The sequence below is a fragment of the Suricata suricatta genome, chromosome 1, assembly GCF_006229205.1.
Source record: "Suricata suricatta isolate VVHF042 chromosome 1, meerkat_22Aug2017_6uvM2_HiC, whole genome shotgun sequence".
In the NCBI taxonomy this organism is placed as follows: Eukaryota; Metazoa; Chordata; class Mammalia; order Carnivora; family Herpestidae; genus Suricata; species Suricata suricatta.
In genome coordinates this window covers 64947059-64966257 of record NC_043700.1, presented here as the reverse complement: position 1 = coordinate 64966257, position 19199 = coordinate 64947059, and the positions used below count along the sequence as shown (strand labels likewise).

Below are 19199 nucleotides of genomic sequence, written 5' to 3'. Positions count from 1 at the left end.
TTTTTTTAATGTTTATTTATTTTTGAGAGACAGGGAGAGACAGAGCATGAGCTGGGGAGGGGCAGACAGAGAGGGAGACACAGAATCTGAAGCAGACTCTAGGCTCTGAGCTGTCAGCACAGAGTCCAATGCAGAGCTCGAACTCATGGACCATGAGGTCATGACCTGAGCCGAAGTTGGACGCCTAGCTGACTGAGCCACCCAGGCGCCCCAGATCAGATCAGATCACTTTTTTAGAGAATTTAAATCCCCAACAATAGTAATAGATCCTTTGGTACACTGATATTAGATATCAGATATTAGATTGTTTTAGGAAAGGAAATTATTGCTTTCTGATGACTTAAGTCATTATGCAATGAGTGTTTTCATTATAATATTATTTTATTAATAAAAGCCCAGTGGTAGACAGTTATTAAGGAATTTTTTCTCAGAGAGTAATTTTTTCCCCCCTTCAATGAAGGCCATGATCTCCTGCAGGAAGATAGCAGAATCAAGTCTCCGTGTCCAGTTTTATGTCAGCCGTCTGATGGAAGCTCTAGGAGAATTCAGGTACGTTGACAAAGTCTGGCAAGTCCAACAGGGTAAATTTATAAGTGGCACTGGGGGTGCATACACATTGCTTGGAAGAATGTAAGGGTTGGCAGTTATTAGTCACTTTAACAGCTCCTTCCTTCAAGATGGAAACCCAGATCAAACAGAGCAGAAAGTTTAAGTCACACTGCTGCCTGACAGATAGTCTGTGATTGCTTTTAATGAGATGAATGGAGAAAACTAATATTTAGGTGTCTCGTAGCGTATTCAGTATTTCATGTCATCCTCACAAAAGCCCTAGGAGTAAGCACTATTAAGTAATCCCTTTTTACAGTTGTGAAAACTTGAGTTCAGAGACATTTATCCAAAGCATAGCTGGAGAGGGACACCTGGGTGGCTCGGTTGGTTAAGTGTCTGACTCTTGATCTCGGGGTTGTGAGTTCAAGCCCCACGTTGGGCTCCACACTGGGAGTGGAACCTACTTAAAAAAAATTAAAAAGAAACAAAAATAAAAAGAGCAAAGTGTTTCTGGAGAGAGTATATGTGTCAAGCAGATATACCTTCTAGCTTACCAGGACAGTCCTTGTTTACACCCAGTGACCTCTCATAAGTATTCTGGTGTGTCTTCATTGTCAGTTTTTAATTCATGATCTCTGTACTCTGGAGACTGGTTGTCTGTAGTCCTTGCTCCTAATATTTGGGTAGGAAGCTGTAGTGTAGAGGGTGGGATTCTCCTTCACCCTGCTGACCTGGGGTTCTTGCACCATTTCTTTGGGCCAGTTTCTCAATGGGAGTGGAATCATATTCCAGAGTGGTCATAAGCTAGTAAGTCAAACTGTTATTCAGTAGCTGAAAGAGAAAAGACTTTTTACAGGGGTGCCTGGGAGGCTCAGTTGGTTAAGTGTCCAACTCTTGATTTCATCTCAGATCATGATCTCACGGATCATGAGATCGAGCCCCATGTTGGGCTCCACGCTAACACCCACATTGGGCTCTGTGCTGACTGTGTGGAGACCGCTGGGAATCTTTCTTTTCCTTTCTCTCTCACTCTTCCCCACTCGTGCTCTCTCTCTTTCTCTCTCAAAATAAATAAATACGAAAAAAAATTTATAGTTTTTAGAATTTTAGAACTTTTTTAGCTTATTTATTTTGAGAGAACGAGAGAGAGAGAGAGAGAGAGAGAGAGAGAGAGAGCACAGACACTTGGGGAAGGGGCAGAGAGAGAATTCCAAGCAGGCTCCGCACCATCATCACACAGCCCCAAGCAGGGCTCAAACCCATGAATCTCAAGATGATAGCCTGACCCGAAGTCGGACGCTTAACAGACTGAGCCACCCAGGTGTCCCTAGAACATTTTTTTTTAATGATTGAGATATGTTGGTGAATTCTATAATACTACTTAGGACAAAATCTCCAGTGGTCTTTGAACCTTGAATTATGTATAAAGTACTCAGCTAGCACACTTGTCATTATCTGGTGATTGTTAAGACCTAAGTCATATATTTGAGAAATAGTGTGAAGTTGTGCTAGCTCAGTGAATGGATTAACTTTTCAGAGGTCAAGGTTCTGAAAGTACAGAACCGGAAAGCCTCACTTATTCAAAGACAATGTCTTATTCTTATTTCAATAACCTACCCCTTCAGAAATGGTGACAAAGTACAGTGTTACCAACTGGAGACCTAGTTTTAATAAATAATTCTCAGTTCTGTGTGACTGTAACTTGTCAGTGCTACCTAGCTCAGCAAATGTTTTTTGGACAAAGTGGCATTCTCTTGTATCTCAGTTTAGGCAAATAGCTAGAAAATCAGAATATGTCTTATATATCTTTATGTGGAGTGAATATGTCCTCCAGTGGAGGTCCTAAGCTACGTTAGTGTGCTCTTTGGAAAAACACTCATGAGTCATGAAGCTTGGAGGAGAGCCCTTGGCACCAGGTGTTGCGAGACCTGAGGTCTCATCCTGCCCTTGTCGTTCAGGGTCTTACGTAAGTAACTTAATTTCTCTAGACCTCAGTTTCTAAGTCTGTAAAGTGACAGAGCTACATTTGTCAGTTTCATTGATAGCTTAGAGCTCTAAGAATTTGATTCTGTTAGTCCATACGGAAACTCAGTACATGGTATCATGAAGAAAGCCATTTGTGTCGTTTTTTTCATCTGAAATGAATAGGGTGCTTTGGTTTGTAGAACTAAAGACTAACTAGCAGTTGGGAGAGCTGAGTTGCCTTTGGTCACATTTTTTAAATAGCACGTGCTTTCTTTCTTCCTTTATTTCTTTACTATAAAAACAGATGTAGATTTTGATACCAGGCATTATGAAAGTAAATCATTTTAAAAATGGATACTCTACCTCAAGGGTTAGTATGCCTTTTCCTAAAGAGTCTCTGTAACAGCTTCTCAACTTTGCCATTATGCAAAAGCAGCAATAGGTTAAGTGTAAATGAAAGAGCATGGCACTATTCCAATAAAATATTATCTACAAAAAAGGTGGCAGGTTTTGCCTGTGGACCGTAGTTTGCTGATCCCTGTTTTATATACTGCGTGAATCCCTTAAGGGCTATGTAGATCCAGATTATTGTTTTCTTCTTTATTCCTTTATACAGAGATTATCCAAAATAATATTTGTGACAGTTTTATGTCTCTCTCCTCTTTTCTCTAGAGGAACTATCTGGAACTTATATTCTGTTCCAAGGATAGCTGAACCCGTGTGGCTTACCATGATGTCCAGCACCTTGGAAAAAACCCAGCTCTGCCAGCGCTTCCTCAAGGAGTTTACGCTTCTGATAGAACAGATCAACAAAAATCAGTAAGCTTTGAATCCCAGAAGCCTTTTTTGCAACTTCCATGGCCAGTGTCTGTGGTGTATGTGACATGCCTCTTCCTGCATTGACTCATCTGGTTGTGTTTTCTTCCATTTCTCCAAGGTTTTTTGCTGCCTTGCTGACTGCAGTGTTAACCTACCACCTGGCCTGGGTACCGACGGTCATGCCTGTTGATCACCCTCCCATTAAAGCCTTCTCAGAGAAACGCACCTCTCAGTCAGTGAACACGCTGGCCAAAACACATCCATATAATCCTCTCTGGGCACAGCTGGGTTAGTACCTAATTTGACTATTCGGAGACTCTGTGGGATGGAATGGAGAAAATGCTAGAATTTGCTGGAATATTCCTTGGAACAGAATATAAGTTCCGGAGATATCGGCTCTCCATCCCGGCGATTGAGGTGTCGTCACTGGGCAGGCAGACTGCAGGAGACTGGCCCCCACAGTCTAGCTGTAAGGCAGTCCCATCCTGTCCTCCCCCTGCTGCCGGCAGCTTTGTCATGCTCTTCCGGAGCAGTGCAGGTGAATCTCTCTCCCATACCCCAGCGGCAGCTCACCCAGAGCAGGGGTTCTCACCCTCAGCATTACTGATACTTGGATCCGATAATTGGTTGTGGGGTGGGGGCTGGGAGGGCTGTCTTGTGCACTTAGGGTATTAGCAGCACCCCTGGCCTGTGTTCAGTGAAAACCTGTGAAAACCCCCCTCAGAGTTGTGACCATCAAAAATGTCTCCAAACATTGTTCCTGGGTGGCAAGACACTCTCTGGCTGAGAACCATGGCCCTCAAGGATGGACTCCGTGGGAGAAAAATAGGAGAAAAAGAAAGTAACATACTATAATTTTACTGCCTTTATAACTTTAGCTTGATTTAGGAACCTTGTCTTTCTCCATCCCACTTCCTTGCAATTAGCTGATGGCATTTATTTCCTTAAAGCTTTGTACATAGGCATGGTATAGAAATCTAATGCTTTGGCAAAGTTGGTTATACTTATGAGATCAAAGTGGCTTATTTGGGTTCATGTGGACAGGAGGTCTACTCTTGGACCTCTCACTCATCAATCATGTAGACTGACAAAGTTAAAATTGCTCCTCACTCTGACCCAGATCTTATGCTAGATGCCAGGGATGTGGAGTTAACACATGCTGCTTACCTTGGGGAAGCTAGGCGCCTAATGGAGGTGGCAGATTTGTATTCCGATGATCTCAGAACATCCTGATTGCTCCTTTGGTAGGAGAAGGATGCAAGACAGAGACAGTATAGTGTGAAGGTTAAGGGTATAGGTGCCAGAGCCAGACTGCATAGATCAAATCCAGTCTCCAGGGGCAAGTGACTTAACCTCTCTGTGCCTCAGTTTCTTTACCTGTAAAATGGGATGATAACTAGTTCATGGCTGCTGTGGGATTTAGTTCTATATAAAGCACTTCTGTTATTTATGTTGCTGATGAAAATATTAATGTTAGAGGGGCACTGGGAGACAAAGTGAGAGGATGGAGGGGATTTTCAAGGAAGGCTTGCTTGATGAAATGTTAAAAAGGCATTTTCCAGAAGTACGGACTAGGGAAGCGCATTCTAATCTTAGAAAACAACATATTATAATAACAATAATGAAAGCTGACGCTGTGAACCAAGTATTGTTTTAAGTGCTTTTTACATGTGTTGATTAATTAGATTCTCATTCCAAACCTATTACTATTGTCCTCACATTACAGATAATAAAGATATCTTGCCCTTGTGACCTGGATTTAAGAAAGAGAATATATGTCTCACAGTTAGGGGGATAATAGGTATATGTTAAATGAATTAATTAAAGAATTTATAGATGTAAAAAATGGACTTATACAACCAATCAGTGCCAAGCTCAGAAAAGAACTCTGAGCATGCCTTCCTGTGGGTCATACAGTCCGGGGAGGACAGGGCATTATTATTCTTGTTATAGAACAAAAGTCTGGAAAAGAAATGCAATATCATTAAGTGGCAAAGAGAAGGGGGCTTGATATTAAGGAAACATAGTGTTTCATGCTGCTGGGTCACCCATTTAAAAACAATGCTAATTAACCAGTGTGCATTTAATTAGATGAATGTATTTATAATTAGACATGCTTCTCATTTGAAATTTAACTAATTGAGAGCCTGTGTTCAGCATTACAAGGCAAAGTCCCTTCCTATATGAGCTCACGGTCACGTAGTAGGTCACGTACTACTGCAAGTGTCCAATCCTCCTCTCCTTCAGACAGTCCGGCCGGGGTCTGGCTGTTGACAGAGCTGAGAGGAGCTGAGGCCCTAGCAGAGTCATGTGATAGCTCTGTAAACGCCAAGTGTAAATGGTGGTTGCGTTTCCATCATTACAAAAAGTCCAGCGGCTTCAGGAATATGACAGGGGAGCCACTTCCACTTATTATTATTTGTATTAAATATTTACCAAGTCACAGTAAATAGGAAAATATAAATTTCTGGGAATATACAATGTGCAGAGGTAATTTTATTCCAGTTTCCCAAGTAATAGAAAAGACTCTATCTTGAATTATTTCAAAGGCTTATCTGAACGCTTGCCAGAGCATCTACCACCGCTGTGCCCTCCCCTGCGTGGTTCCTTGGCACCCCCAGGAAGGGTGGGGGGAGAGAACTGGAAGCAGCCAGCCCCTCGGGCTCTTTCATGCCTCACCAGCCTCCTCTCCAGGAGCTCCGCGTCCTCACCCCCTGCTGACAGGAGCTACCACGAGCATGCTACACAAGGACTTTTCAAAGCTGGATCACCAGCCATTAGTGGGTTGTGGAAGCACTTTAGTGGGTCAAGACAGCATTTAAAAGGGTCTACACAATAGAAATTATCAGAGTGACGCATATACTATTTTGTAAAATGTTTGTTTCAGGGGGTGAGTGAGGTTGCAGCGTACAATGTATTTCTGTCGTGGGATGGGTACGCGAACCTTGAAAGGCAGTTTCTTTCACTGCTGATTGAAGGAGTTACATGTGGCTCTCTTTTTGACACTAAAGACTTCAAGAACTTGTGGAAATGAAAAGCAGCTTCTCTCCTCATAAAATGTTTGGGATAATTGGTTTAAAATAATATAAGTAAAAATATCTGAAATTTCTTCATTTTTTCCCCTCAAGTTTAAATTATATCTCTCAGAATGCAGTGGAAATAGACTATAAATAAGGAAACAATTTAAAAAATGATACGAGGAAAATCCTCACCTCCTCAGAAATTAAACAACCCATTTAAAATAACCTAAAAGGCAAATAATACTTCACAAGAGAAATTAGAAAATAGTTTGAACTAAATGATAATAAAGATAGAATAAATTACGTGTGGGATTCGGGAAGCACTGTGTAAAGGCATACACACTTATTAGAGTGTAATCTAGGAGTAAGTGGCCCTTTAAGATCCTTGGCTTCTCTCCTGGTCTCTCTTTAGAAACATTTTCTTTCAGTTTGTCCCTCTGTTTCCGTGTCTCCCTCCGTATCCCCCACCTTTCCCACCCTCTCTCTGTTTACTGTCCTCCTCATGGCGTTCCTGCATTTTCAGTTTCTAGCTTTCCTGCTTCTGTCCTTTCACTGTCCCCTCGGTACTTCCCCTCATCCCCCTCGGTGGGCATCACCCTTACTGCTTTCCTCACCTCTTTTGCTTCTCACAGATTCTCTGCTGTTCGTACCTCTTCACCTCCAACCTCCTTTCCTTCTCCTTTCCCCTTACCCTTTGTTCTGTCTGCCTCTCCTCCTTCTGGACTCTCCCCTCTATCTGTTCTCTGGGGCAGCTCTCTCCTCCTCCGCCTGCTCTTCTCTCTCCTCCTTGCTCCACGCCAGTTGTTTCCTTCCCTCTGGGTCTCTCCTCTCCCACACCCAGCACCCTTCTGGCCTCCTGCACTCTCTGCCTTTCGTCTCTCTCCTTCACCTTCAGATGCTTTTTTACCTGTCTTTCATTTTCTCACTTTTCTTAAGTTTACATTATGTATATATTTTTAATATTTATTTATTTTGAGAGAGCAAGGGAGAGAGAGAATCCCAAATAGGCTCCGTGCTGTCAGTGCAGAGCCTGAAATGGGGCTTGAACCCATAAACCGTGAGATCATGACCTGAACTGAAATGAAGAGTCAGACGCTGAGCTGACTGAGCCATCCAGGCACCCCGAAATATGTATTTTAAATTGTGCTTTTTATAAAAAGCCCAGAATGTAGCATTTGCCATCTCAACCATTTCTAAGTGTACAGTTCAGTAGTGTTAAGACTGTTCACATTGTTGTGCAACTTCTTCATTTTACAAAATTCTACTCATGAAAACAAAGGAATCTACTCTAAAATTAGTGGCTTTGTCAGTCTAGTACTCAAAAACTATCTTTTCCCATTCTGTTGTTTGCCTTTTGGTTTTGTTGATTCCTTTGCAGTGCAGAAGCTTTTTATCTTGATAAGGTCCCAATAGTTCATTTTTGCTTTTAATTCCCTTGCCTTTGGAGATGTGTCAAGTAAGAAATTGCTGTGGCTGAGGTCAAAGAGGTTGTTGCCTGCTTTCTCCTCTAGGGTTTTGATGGTTTCCTGTCTCACATTCAGGTCTTTCATCCATTTTGAGTTTATTTTTGTGTATGGTGTAAGAAAGTGGTCCAGATTCATTCTTCTGCATGTTGCTGTCTCTCTTTAGAAACGTTTTCTTTCAGTTTCTCCCTCTGTTTCCGTGTCTCCCTCCGTATCCCCCACCTTTCCCACCCTCTCTCTGTTTACCGTCCTCCTCATGCTAAAGAGGCTTTTTTCCATTAGATGCTCTTTCCTGCTTTGTCAAAAATTAGTTGGCCATACATTTGTGGGTCCAATTCTGGGTTCTCTATTCTATTCCATTGGTCTATGTGTCTGTCTTTGTGCCAATACCATACTGTCTTGATGATGACAGCTTTGTAGTAGAGGCTATGGAACCACAAAAGACCCCGAATAGCCAAAGTAATATTGAAGAAGAAAACCAAAGCGGGAGGCATCATAGATTGTATTTTTAATAGCCTTCTATGTTTTCTTTTTTTCCTTTTATTGAAATGTGCAGTACCAAATGTTAAATGCATTGCTAACAAATATTGTCATTCTAAGTGGTCTTACTTTCTTCTGTGTTTTTTTTTTTGTACCAGATGTCAGCTATGTAGTGGTTTTCCTCTTTATTAACATTGAGACTTATTTAACAAAAATAGCCCTTGAATTCCTGAAATGACTGATCTCCTTGCAGCAATGAGCAGTCAAGAAAGTTTTTTCAAACAGAAGTACTCTGTCCTAGCATCAGACTATAGTCCTGAGTTATTCATTTGAATTCCTGAATGATCTGTCAGTTGCAAAAGCCTCAAAGATAAAGCTCGATTAGCCTGTAATCTTTTTATAGAGAGGATTCTTTAAAGTCACTTGTGTCCTGCCCTCTAAATGTTCTCAGGAGCAGTAGTGTTACACTCGGGAGTTCTCTCCAGAGGGGATACTTCCTGATGGCTCCCAGGGGCAAGCACTTCCTGATGGTTCCCATAACTTTTCCCTGTCTGAATCTGTTGGTTTAATTAGTTTTATCTAGTATGTACCCTGATAAAAATGCATTCCCTTCTCTCTCTAGATGCATTCTTCAGATGAGTTCTAACTTCCTGAGTTCTTGTTTGTAACTGTTACCACGTACATCCTCTCCTTTATTTAGTATCTGTTCAAGTTTTGATTTATTCCGTCATTCTGATTGTTTTCATAATAATAGTTTCTAACTCAGGGTCGGTTATGCAGGGAAATAAACAGGAGAAATCCACGTGAAACACTTAGCACTGTGCCTGCACACTCTGTAAATGTTGGCTTTTTGTTGTAATCGTCAGTATTATTATTATCAAAGCATATCAAACAGTAATCAGATTATCAAACGGAAATACTTTTAAGAGTCATTTAACAAGTTCTTTTGATGGAAACCTTATACTGCTGGGCTCATTGACATATTTGCTCTTATTAGGCCTTCTTCCACTGTTAAACTAAATTCTTGTGGTTCATTAGATAGTTTTTAATCAACTTGTCAGGATATAACTTATGGGACATATTTTCTTCCAGTAGGATTTTCATGTGAAGTAATGGAAAATATTCAGATTCATTATTCATGACTAAGTGATTTCTTCTTGTTAATCACATTGATTCTACTTGGTGTGTGTGTGCACGCACGTATTGAGGGGATTCTGAGCAGGCCATTTCATTAAGTATTTTGAATTGATTCACTACACTTTTGTTCAGAGATCCTTGAGTTTGGATTTTACCCCAAGATCTATTGTCCTGGGAGTCTTCTGGGAAAAAAAAAAATCATCCCATCATTCTTGTTTCCAAGATACAGTATTTGACTTGGTCACGTGCTGAGGCAGCTGGGTCTAGTGGGAACTGGCCTGCCCAGCGAGCTGAGTGGGAAGGCCTAACAAGCACGGGGACGGGCTGGGTACACCAGCCCTGTACCCACGACCAGGATGGTGGGCCACAGCCTCACACTTTCCCCTACAGAGGCACAACTAAAACATGGCCATTACTAGGAATTACCTCTTTGCCCCAGTCAGGGGTGTGAAGAAGCAACCCTAAATTGGGAGTGTAAGTCCTCTGTTCTTGTCTTGTAAAGGCTGACGCATCCATGACATGCTTGCCTCAAGCAACTTTGTGTCTGTTTTGCTCTCCAGGCGATCTTTATGGAGCCATTGGGTCTCCGGTGAGGCTGACTCGCACCGTGGTGGTGGGGAAGCAGAAGGATTTGGTCCAACGCATACTTTATGTCCTGACCTACTTTCTCCGTTGCTCTGAGCTGCAAGAGAATCAGCTGACCTGGAGTGGGATTCACAGTGAAGGTGACCAAGTGTTAAATGGGAGCAATATCACCACAGCCTTGGAGAGGGGAGAGGTAGAGGATTCTGAGTATGTGGTGGTCACGGTGAGGAGTGAGCCTGCTCTGCTTCCCCCCATCCTGCCACCCACGATGGCTGAGGGAAGGGGCCCCAGGCCTGAGGGGCTGGGTGTGTCCCCAGAGTATACTGACACTAGGGACCTGTGTCCCAAACCTGACAAAGAAGGAAACAAAAAGGCAGAGCAGAATGCCCAGGCCTGCGGCATGGAATTCCAAGAGCCAGTATTGGACAGCTCTTGGAAATCTCAGGGTACGTTTTGTGGGGAGGAAGAACGTGAAACAGAGGCACCACGAGATGGCTCTTCAAGGCTCTCCAGCTGTGAGGGGTTGGGGGCAGGAGTGAAGATCGGCCAGCGGCCTGTCAGTGAGGAGCTGAAAGGGGAGGTGCCCAGGAAACTCTCGGACCGCTTAGCAGCCTGGCCTTGCCCTGACAGACATTCCTGGGAGAAGCCTCCCTTAGAAAAGGTCACCTTCCAAATTGGAAGCTCCGTATCTCCAGAGTCTGACTTTGAAAGCCGCACACAAAAAATGGAGAAGCGGCTAATGGCCTGTAGACAGTATCCAGAGTCAGCCTGCCATCGCTCGGCAGAGTCTGGGATGGCTGCGGGCCTGGCTCAGGACCAGCAGGCTTCTCGGCGCTCCTTTACACCTGGCTTCCAAAAGAATGTCCCCTGTCCTCAGAACCCATCTTCTGAGAGGGGTGAAAGTGACCTTGAGAGGGGTTTTGCTGAGGACAGAGGCATCGGGAGCGAGGTTGTGGCAGATGCCGCTGGGCAACCCGGCCAGTCCGCTGACGCGCTGGCACCTGATGGCGGTGCGGCAGGAGCTGGAATGAGTGTTCTGGAGAAGACAAGAGGTTTGTATCTGAAGGATGCGGAGGGACCTTTGATCCAGCCTGTTCCAAGCAGGTGTGCACAGCAGGACTCTGGCTTCTCAGGCGCTGCAGAAGTCCCCTGTGGGGATGCTGACAGTAAGGCCAGCTTCAGGATGGAAGGAGACATTCCCAGAAACGAAAGCTCAGACAGCGCTCTCGGAGACAGTGACGAGGAAGCGTGTGCTTCAGCCTCGCTGAATCTAGAACACAGCGATGACCAGACTGACGGATCCTTGGAAGTGGAGCTGCCCCTGCCCAGGTAACACCGGGCAGGCTGGGAAGCAGGAGGAACTGGGTTCAAATACTGTTTTCCCGACTTAACACGCATGATCACATTAGCTGCAGTTGGCTGTTTTACACATAATAGCATTTTTCTCAGAGGATTTGTGTGAATCCCACCAATGCACATGGTTTCAAGCCTGCCCCTTCTCCTAGGGGGATGACAGTGGCTGAGTGCGTCTGAGCCCTCTGAGCCAGGAGGCAAGTCGTTGCCTTTGCAACTCTGGTGACATTTTGGGAAGCTCAAGGATATGGTGGAGGTGACGGTGGTGGTGGTGAGCAGGGATTTAAGTTTTCTGTCATCTGAATGGCAGTTGTATGGCAGGCCGCAGATGCCTTGCGTCGGAGGTGGTGGATTGCCCTCACCGTGTGGCTTCTGTCCTGCAGCTCAGAGCAGCATGATGTGGTTGGGAAACAACACCTCTTCCTTAACACTCCGTCAGGTCGATTATTTGGTCTGTGATGACTGAAAGCAGTAATTAGAAATTTCTTCCGTTCTTCTGCACTGGCGGGGGCATCACCCTGTGCAGATGTGCCGAGTTCCGAAAGCCAGGTTTTTGGCAAGTGTCCCCCATACCCCTCTCAGTAGACTTTCTCTTTCTTCATTCTTTTGACACAGACCACCCGGTAGATGTTTGATGTGAGCTACATTATATCATTATGTGCCAGAAAATACTGTTTCTTTTAAGCTTCCATCAAAAAAAAAATTATTTTTCTCTTTCCACCCCCTTCCTTTTCCCACATCAATGATCCGCTTTACTGGAGGATTGGTGAAATGGATCACCCTGGGTCTGTTTTTTGTACCTGTGTTATTGAGGGGTTTTGTTCCAGTGGTAATACAAGAAGGGCGTACATGTTTAATTGTGTATTCTAATGGACCAATCTTGTTATAGGTCTCAAAGCATCAGCAATCCAAATGTAAGAAACTTTGGCCGCTCACTTCTGGCAGGTTATTGCCCCACATACATGCCTGACCTGGTGCTTCACGGGACCAGCAGTGATGAGAAGCTGAAGCAGTGTCTGGTGGCCGATCTTGTCCACACAGTGCATGTAAGTGATCCCAGGTTGGAGCCTCTGGCTGCTGACAGTATGTCCGCCAGGGTCTGGGCCAGCAACAGGTGTCCAGACTGACAGGGGCACAGTTACAGGATTGTTTCTAGAGAGGCGGGGGGTCGGGGGGGGGGGGACAGTTATAGCAACACACAAGGGCTGGGGAAGGACCCAGGATTCGCCTGAGCTGGGAGCTGCGGGCACACGCGGGCCTGAAGGGTTAGTGGAGGGCAGTGCCACCAGAGCTGTGGAGAGCTGGAGCTGTGTGAGCTCTGGGGAGGGGGAAGGGTAACTCCTTGACACCCCTTCCCTTCAGCCTCTGAGCTCTTCTGTACCTCTCGTTGGCTGAGCCCAGCTGGCAGCTAGAGAGCAAGGTCAAAGCCGATGCAGATACAGTCCCGAGGTCCACAGAGGTCAGCCTCCTGGGGCCTGCGCAGGACAGAGAAGGGCAAAGACTGGATCTGGAGGGCAGACGGGCCGGGCAAACAGAATAAACAGCACAGATGGTGACAATTATATGCCGTCACGGGGAGGGCCGAAGAGATGCCACATATGGTTTGCTTTTTATCTGATCCTTACAAGTTCCTAAAAGTAATTTATTTTAACTGATTTGTCATTAAGTTCACTTTGATGGCTGCATGAGGATGACTGTATAAAGATTAACAAGTCTTCCTGGAAAATTGCTTCATGGCTGCCGTTAAGTGCTTTCCTGCTATCTGCAGCGTGACAGGAACTGAGCAGTTAAGGAAACAGTGTCAGTCTGATGGGCCTGTTTTTAATTGAGCTGCTATTGGACAGATGTGCAAAAATAGATGTTTCACACTGGAAACATAATGTATCTTGTGCAATAGGGAAAGTCCTCACTGCATTAAGAAAATTGGAATTTGGCTTCTTACCTACCTCCTTGCCCAACAAGTCGTTTTTGAAAGGTGGAACAGAAGGCACCGCACGTTATCTTTGGCCTTAAGTATCTCCTCTGTGAAGACTAAACATACATCAGACACAGGCTAAACAGGCTGGAGATACTTGTGTGGAATGGGAAGGAAAGCTCAGTAGTGAAACAGATGTCCTCGTAACCCCCCAGGATGGGGCAGGAGAAGAGATGGGGCGGGGGTCATTGGAGGCTGGGAGGCCAGCCGAGCGTACACACTTAGACCCACACATTCCTCCCCGACCCTGCTCTGTGGTCAGACACCACCCCGCACCGGGATATTCCAGGAATGGAGCTATGAGGTTGTTTTCGGTCTCCTGTAAAAAATGTCGTAACATTTTATTTTCAGAGGTGTAATGAACACCGTCTACTTGTTTATCATGTCAGCGGTCCCTATGTCAGTGACAGTAGAGTAAGAACAGTGCCCTCATTGTGTGATACTATCTGTCCAGGTTATCTCAAACCACGGCAGCCTCCGTGATCGTGGAGACTTGGGTAGCGTCGGGAGCATGAAGACGGGAGTAGAGGCCCTCCTTTCCTTTTCTTTCAGCTGCCTGTGTGTTTATATCCATGTATGCAAAACCTATGGGGTTTTCCTTTCTGTTCTGCCATCAGTTTGATTTGTAAGGACATTGGTATTGCTTGCTGGACCCTTCTTGCGTGAAGCGCAGTGTCCTGCTTCTGACAAAGGTGCCAAGAGAGGGAGCGTGGTCTGGCTGGGTCATCTTCAGTGCCATTGATCTTAGCAGTGGGGGGTGTGGCCTGAATGCCCTGGACTTGCTTACTTACCACTGTGGAAATATAATTGATTGATACCCCTCCTTGAACTTATCTGCAAAACTATTCATGACTTTTTTTTTTTTTTAACATTTCCCATAGACAAGTTCCAGTGTTTTGTGCATTAGGTGTTAATGGGGACCATTGAGCTCTGTAATTCATACATTTGAAAAAAAATAAATCCATGTTTTCTCTATTTGTACTCTTAAAGATTTTTCATATATCATTTCCCCTTCCTTTCAGACATAGTGTTTTCACACTGTAGCTTTTCTCATTTCTTCAGACTATGCAATCACCCTGAGAGATCGAAAGTTATTAAGCATAATAACCTATATTGTGTCAAATTGTGGGTACATCCAAAGTACAGCCATGCATGGGTGTTAATAGGAAATTGCAAAGGGTTCATAAAAATATCTTCGGAAGTTTAATACATTCAGAGTGCATCCAATTAGCATTAGTAGATTTCTAATTTCACTTGGCACATTCATCATAATGAATTTTGTTTTTGAAGTAGTATCCCATTTAAACTGCCTCTCAGACGGAACTCTAGTCTATGACAATGTTTAACTTAAAATAGCCTTACTTTCAACTGCCACTTTACAAATATTTGTTGAAAAATAAATGAGGGTTTTAACATTATATTGAATTTACTGCTCTGTAAGTCTAGTAATTATTTAAATTCTTGGGTATGTTGCCAGAGAAGGAAGCAAAGATCCAAGAGCAAATGTACATGACCACAGTTAGAGCTGAAATAGTAATTTGTTAAGGAAGAAAAGATTGGGATAAATTGCTCTACTTAACTTGCTTTCAAAAACCCATTTTTTTGGACGTTAATAATTTTTAGTGTTCATGCAAGACTACATTGGGCTTTGATATTCATAATCGTTTTTACGGAAGGATTTTTATTAACTATTTGAAAGCAATTGATTTAAGTTATTGATCCATTTTCTAGACCAATGCATGAGTGGATTGTAAAATCTGTCTTATGTAAATGTACACTTTTATAACTATGGCGAACTCTAGTTAGTGGAACTTCTCTCATTGAGGGATTGCATTCTAGAGCTTCCAATACTATGATTTTTTTTTTGTGCTTCCTTAGTCCAATCTTAGTAAAGAAAAACATAGTAACTTTATTTTATTTTCATTTTTATTACTGGCTTTTCCATATCAAGCTTGTGATGGTTTTTAAATATTTAAACACATGTTTTTGTTTAATCCATACACTACCTCTTTTCTGTCATTTGAGCTGTTTCTCTGTTTCCTAGCATGTAGATTATACAGCTGCCTTAAATTAGGCTAAAGTAATATTTAGTTTCATTTTTTTCCTGCCATATCTAAATGTGCATTCTTTCTCTGTTTTCCTTTTGACTTTAAATGTTAAAGTGGGAGAGAGAGTGGGAGAGTCAGCTTCATGCTGTACCTATGACCCTCAAGTAGCTTTTTCTCTCCCCTTTTCAACTCTTCTGTGTTTGTTTGCCTGTGAATACTGCTCAGTCCAGGGCAATGTTAGGGATATTAAATTATGGGATAGTAGGGGAGGAGCGCTGACTTAACCACACTGATGCTGGATTCAGGTTTTAGTGTTACCACTCATTTGCTGATAGGTAAATCAGTTGGCATCACTAAGCTTCAGGGGGAAAATGTATTTGGAGGAACAGATGAAATGTAATCCATTGGTTAAAAGTTTGGCTTCTAAAGACAGACAAACCTGAATTTGAATCACGGCTTGCCATTTACTTTCTTTACTCTTCTAAGAATCAGTTTCAGCTTCTGAAAAATGAACAGAACTTACAGGTCTGGTTTGAAGACTCTGAGATAATGCGTATCAAGTGTTTAGTGCAGTGCCTGGCACATTACTAATGCCCAATAAATGTTAGCTATTAAAATAATATATGTGAAAGTGCTTTGTAAATGAGTTTCCCAGGAAACTCCTACTGGAGATAACAGACCAGAATGCATGCACACATTCATTCTGTGCTACAAGCATCTGCTTCTCTTTGCCTGTGACATCACAAGGAGCAGGCCAAGCAACTAACTGCAGGGTAGGGTTATCAAGACCAAAATTAACATCACATTGTAATGCTTTTTTAAAAACTGTGTTCCAGGGCTTCAGATATTTTACAGAATAATCTAGAAGACAAAATTAACAGTGGGGTATTGCAGCCTCTTTCATTTAATTTTAAGAGTAGCAACAGATTAAAAAAAAAAAAAAAGAGTAGCAACAGATTGACTCCAGAAATACCATGCAGAAATCAGTAGCACAGATAAGGAGCTTTGCTAAGAGCGTGGCTGTGATAGATGCTCATGAATACCTAATTACGCCATGCCTGGTGTAATCAACCAGGGAGACGACAAAAGAACAGCAAGTCGTATCAAATGGTAAATCATTCCCTAGGTAATACAGACAGCATTAAGGTGCCTCAAGTCAACAGCAATCTTAAAATCAATAGTGTTGCAAAACTAACATCCATAGGACAGATCTGCTATTTGAGAACACCTCTTGTTGCTTTCATTTTCCTAAGTTGGATAATGAGGATGACAGTGCCTTGGGCCTACAGCACTGTCTTACTGTTTCAAGAAATCATTATACATGTATGTATACGTGTGTGCATGTGCACATGCACATACATCTGTGTGTGGATACACATGTTCACACATCGATAAACATGTACTTAGGGCTGTGATGGCAAACTGTATATTTTATTGTGGATTGTGCTTTTTTTAATATTTGAAGATTCTGTTGATCTCTGGGTATTGCCCAGAAATCTTTGTGATTCTCTCTCCTTCTCACAGTGACCGCAATAGAATCTTATTTAAGCTCCCCTTAACCTTCCCAACTAGAATTGTTACATCGAGTCTCTCCCCCTTCCAGGCGTCCCATATAGTGCCACGGAGGGCTCTTGTAGACACCTGAATATGATCATTTATTTACTCTTCTGCTCTAATAGTTTCTTGCGATTTTAACTCCTTTGCTGGAATTGCCCCGAGGTAGAACTTTACACCTGCAGGCTCCTTAGCACATCGTGCCACACCTTTGTCTGGTCTCCAGCATCTTTCTACCATTAGGCCTCTGGAGAAGAGAAGAGACTTATTTCCTTGCATGTTACCAGCACCTCACCCACTGTACATAGAAAGTGCTCAGTGATGTTAGTTGACTGTTCCCTACAGAACTGGATTTAGGAGTGTTTACAGCTAAAACTATGATGATTAGCATGTCTCTTTCTTTAAAGTAAAGAGAAGTAGAAGATGGTCTTTTAAAAATTGAAGGGAAGAGGGGCGCCTGGGTTGCTCAGTCAGTTGAGTGTCCTGCTTTGGGTCAGGTCATGATCTCGTGGTTTGTGGGTTCGAGCCCCACATCACGCTCTGTGCTGACAGCTTGCTCAGAGCCTGGAGACTGTCTTCAGATTCTGTGTCTCCCTCTTTTTCTGACCCTCCCCTGCTCATGCTGTGTGTGTGTCTCTCTCTCTCAAAAATAAATTTAAAAAATTTAAAAAATTTTTTTAATTGAAGGCAAGAGTAATATGTTCAGAAATGATGCCTTTAGCCCTTTGCCTAGATGAGAATAAAAAGCTTCTTGTAGGTCTCTCAGGCTTCAATTCTCTTACATTTTATAAATTTAGACACATGGCTAATTTTGAAGTTTTCTGGATTATTTTTCACTATGTACAAAGTATCTGAACATCTATGCCAGTCATTGTAAAACAGCTACCACCCTTCTTGCATTTTATTTAGGAGTCCTGTACATCATCAAAAAACTTTAGTCTGATGACTCTCTTTGACCTCGAGCATTTTTCCTGGACTTTAAACTGTTTCTTTTCTAAGCAGATGATAGTCTTGATAGTTAGGCTGTGCCGAACATTGTGCACTATATGTATAAAGCTGTAGCCTGAACTTGAGTGTCAGCCCAGTGAAAGGTGATCACCGCTGCAGGCACAAACCCACAGAAGGTCAGATGTTTCCTTTGCTGTCTCTCCCGGACCACCTCACCAGACCCTCCCAGCCTTCCCCTGCCACCAGGTCCTAATGTCTTAATGTTGTCTTTGGGCTTCCCAGAGCCCCCACTTTGATCTATCTACCAGGATCCTTCAGCAATATCCATGGTCCGTACTAATTGATTTTCTCCTCTTCACCTCATTACAACTCTTATGCCTTTAGTGACTGCCCTTGAACCTGTTTCTAACCCAGAAATATATTCTGATAAACAAATGCTTATGTTTTTATATGTCATGATTATATTTATTTTTAATTGTATATAATATATAGTTATTATCTTTTCAGTATTTTTATAGGTTAACAGTATGCTGAGTATAAACCAGAAATCTCTGATGGTGGCATGTCATTGATTGGGTTGACTTGTTTGGCCAAAAACAAGGCAGGGAGGCTAGAGATGGCTTTTGGGGAAGAGGAGGAGAGTCATGCTTTGGAGATTTACTTTCCATCAGAAAATACGTAGTACTTTTTATGTGCTAGGTGCTGTATTTATACGCGTAGTCCGGGTATAAAGTCGGAGGATTCCAGCACCATGTTGCACTGATACAAATGGTCTGCCTCCCCTCTAGAACTTCAGAAATGATGGACAAAATATTACCATCCCCATCCAGTCCCATTGTTACAATACCCGTGCATGAAAAAGAAAAAGAAAATTCTTTTGTGTCAGAACCAAATTGAAATCAAAGCTAGAGCAAGTATGTCTGGGCTGATATAACCAAGTCCCAGGTTTTCAAGTGGGATTTCAAGTCTGGATTAGGTCCTAGGAATTGGGTGCTGAGTTTCTAAGATCTACTCAGGATGAAAGATGTGGTCCCATACACACATAAGGCTTGGGACATGGACCTAAACCCTTCCTTAAAACCTAGAGGTTCAAAGAGCTACCCTTCCATGACAAGGGGACTAGAAAAGTCCAGCCAAAAATAGTGAAGCAGCAAAGAAACAAGTTGGAAACTTGGATGGGAGAAAAATCAAGTCACCCATGAGGTATCAAGGTCTCAGTCCTATTCTGTGAGTGGGTTGGAGGTCCAGATTTATTCTATCCAAGTGATTTGGGAATCCCTGCCCAAGAAATCAATATAAAATC

The 19199-nt window shown here is 43.0% G+C and overlaps 1 protein-coding gene across 6 annotated transcripts in view; it reads left to right on the top strand.

Annotated features, from left to right (window-relative positions):
- Positions 1–19199, top strand: part of FNIP2 (folliculin interacting protein 2) — a 132700-nt gene that overhangs the window by 95225 nt on the left and 18276 nt on the right. For 5 of the 6 annotated variants that reach the window (XM_029939448.1, XM_029939432.1, XM_029939457.1 and 2 more), the window contains 5 exons: positions 461–549; positions 3187–3333; positions 3452–3621; positions 9994–11347; positions 12261–12417. In XM_029939448.1, coding sequence (XP_029795308.1) covers positions 461–549; positions 3187–3333; positions 3452–3621; positions 9994–11347; positions 12261–12417 — 1917 coding nt within the window. The remainder of the gene's footprint in view (positions 1–460; positions 550–3186; positions 3334–3451; positions 3622–9993; positions 11348–12260; positions 12418–19199) is intronic. The other variant, XM_029939462.1, reaches the window with a different exon arrangement.